A 617-nucleotide genomic window follows, 5' to 3' on the forward strand; every position below is an offset into this window, starting at 1 on the left:
CCCGCGGGACCCTTTCTTCCCCTCCTTCAGGTTCCTGTTGAAGTCCAGCTTCTCCTGGCCGCTGCCGGCCGGCTCAAAGGCAGAGCACCTGGGCTCCAGCGCATCGCCGGCGGGCGAGCGGGACTCCTGCGACACACGGCGTCACTCAGCACCCGCTCCCACGGATGGGGACATCCCCAGGTCTCCGGGCAGGAGGTGCTGGGCTGGTGGGATGCTCGGAGATGGCCCTGCGGACCACACTCTGCCAGGCACATTGCCCCCAGCCTGGCTTGAGAGCAACTCTGCTCTTCACACCACAAGGATGTTTGCTGGAGGTTTCTACTATTTATTTAGACTGCCCAGCTCCTCAGAGCCCTGTTCCCCCTGGGAAGCAGCACAGGGAGCAGGAGGGCTGAGGTTAGAGGGAGAGAAAACCCAAGAACAATTAAAAAGGGAGGCTCAAGGGATGGAGCACTGGCTGCAGGGGGGCTCAGCGCCAAAGGAGAAGCATTCATCCCCACACTGACCAGAGAGCACTAACAGTCAGAAAGCCTGGAGTAGCCTCAGGTTTCAGCTTCGTTTCCTTGGGATGGGGAATAACCGCTCGGGGAAACCACCACCCCACCCTGCCAGGGGAT

At 60.9% G+C, this 617-nt stretch overlaps 1 protein-coding gene across 1 annotated transcript in view; it reads right to left on the reverse strand.

Annotated features, from left to right (window-relative positions):
* Nucleotides 1-617, reverse strand: part of SOX13 (SRY (sex determining region Y)-box 13) — a 5,334-nt gene that overhangs the window by 4,435 nt on the left and 282 nt on the right. Inside the window, 1 exon segment of the mRNA XM_010154488.1 lies at nt 23-126. Within this exon segment, the coding sequence (XP_010152790.1) occupies nt 23-126 (104 nt within the window).

Source organism: Eurypyga helias, unplaced genomic scaffold (genome assembly GCF_000690775.1).
Source record: "Eurypyga helias isolate BGI_N326 unplaced genomic scaffold, ASM69077v1 scaffold19876, whole genome shotgun sequence".
NCBI lineage: Eukaryota > Metazoa > Chordata > Aves > Eurypygiformes > Eurypygidae > Eurypyga > Eurypyga helias.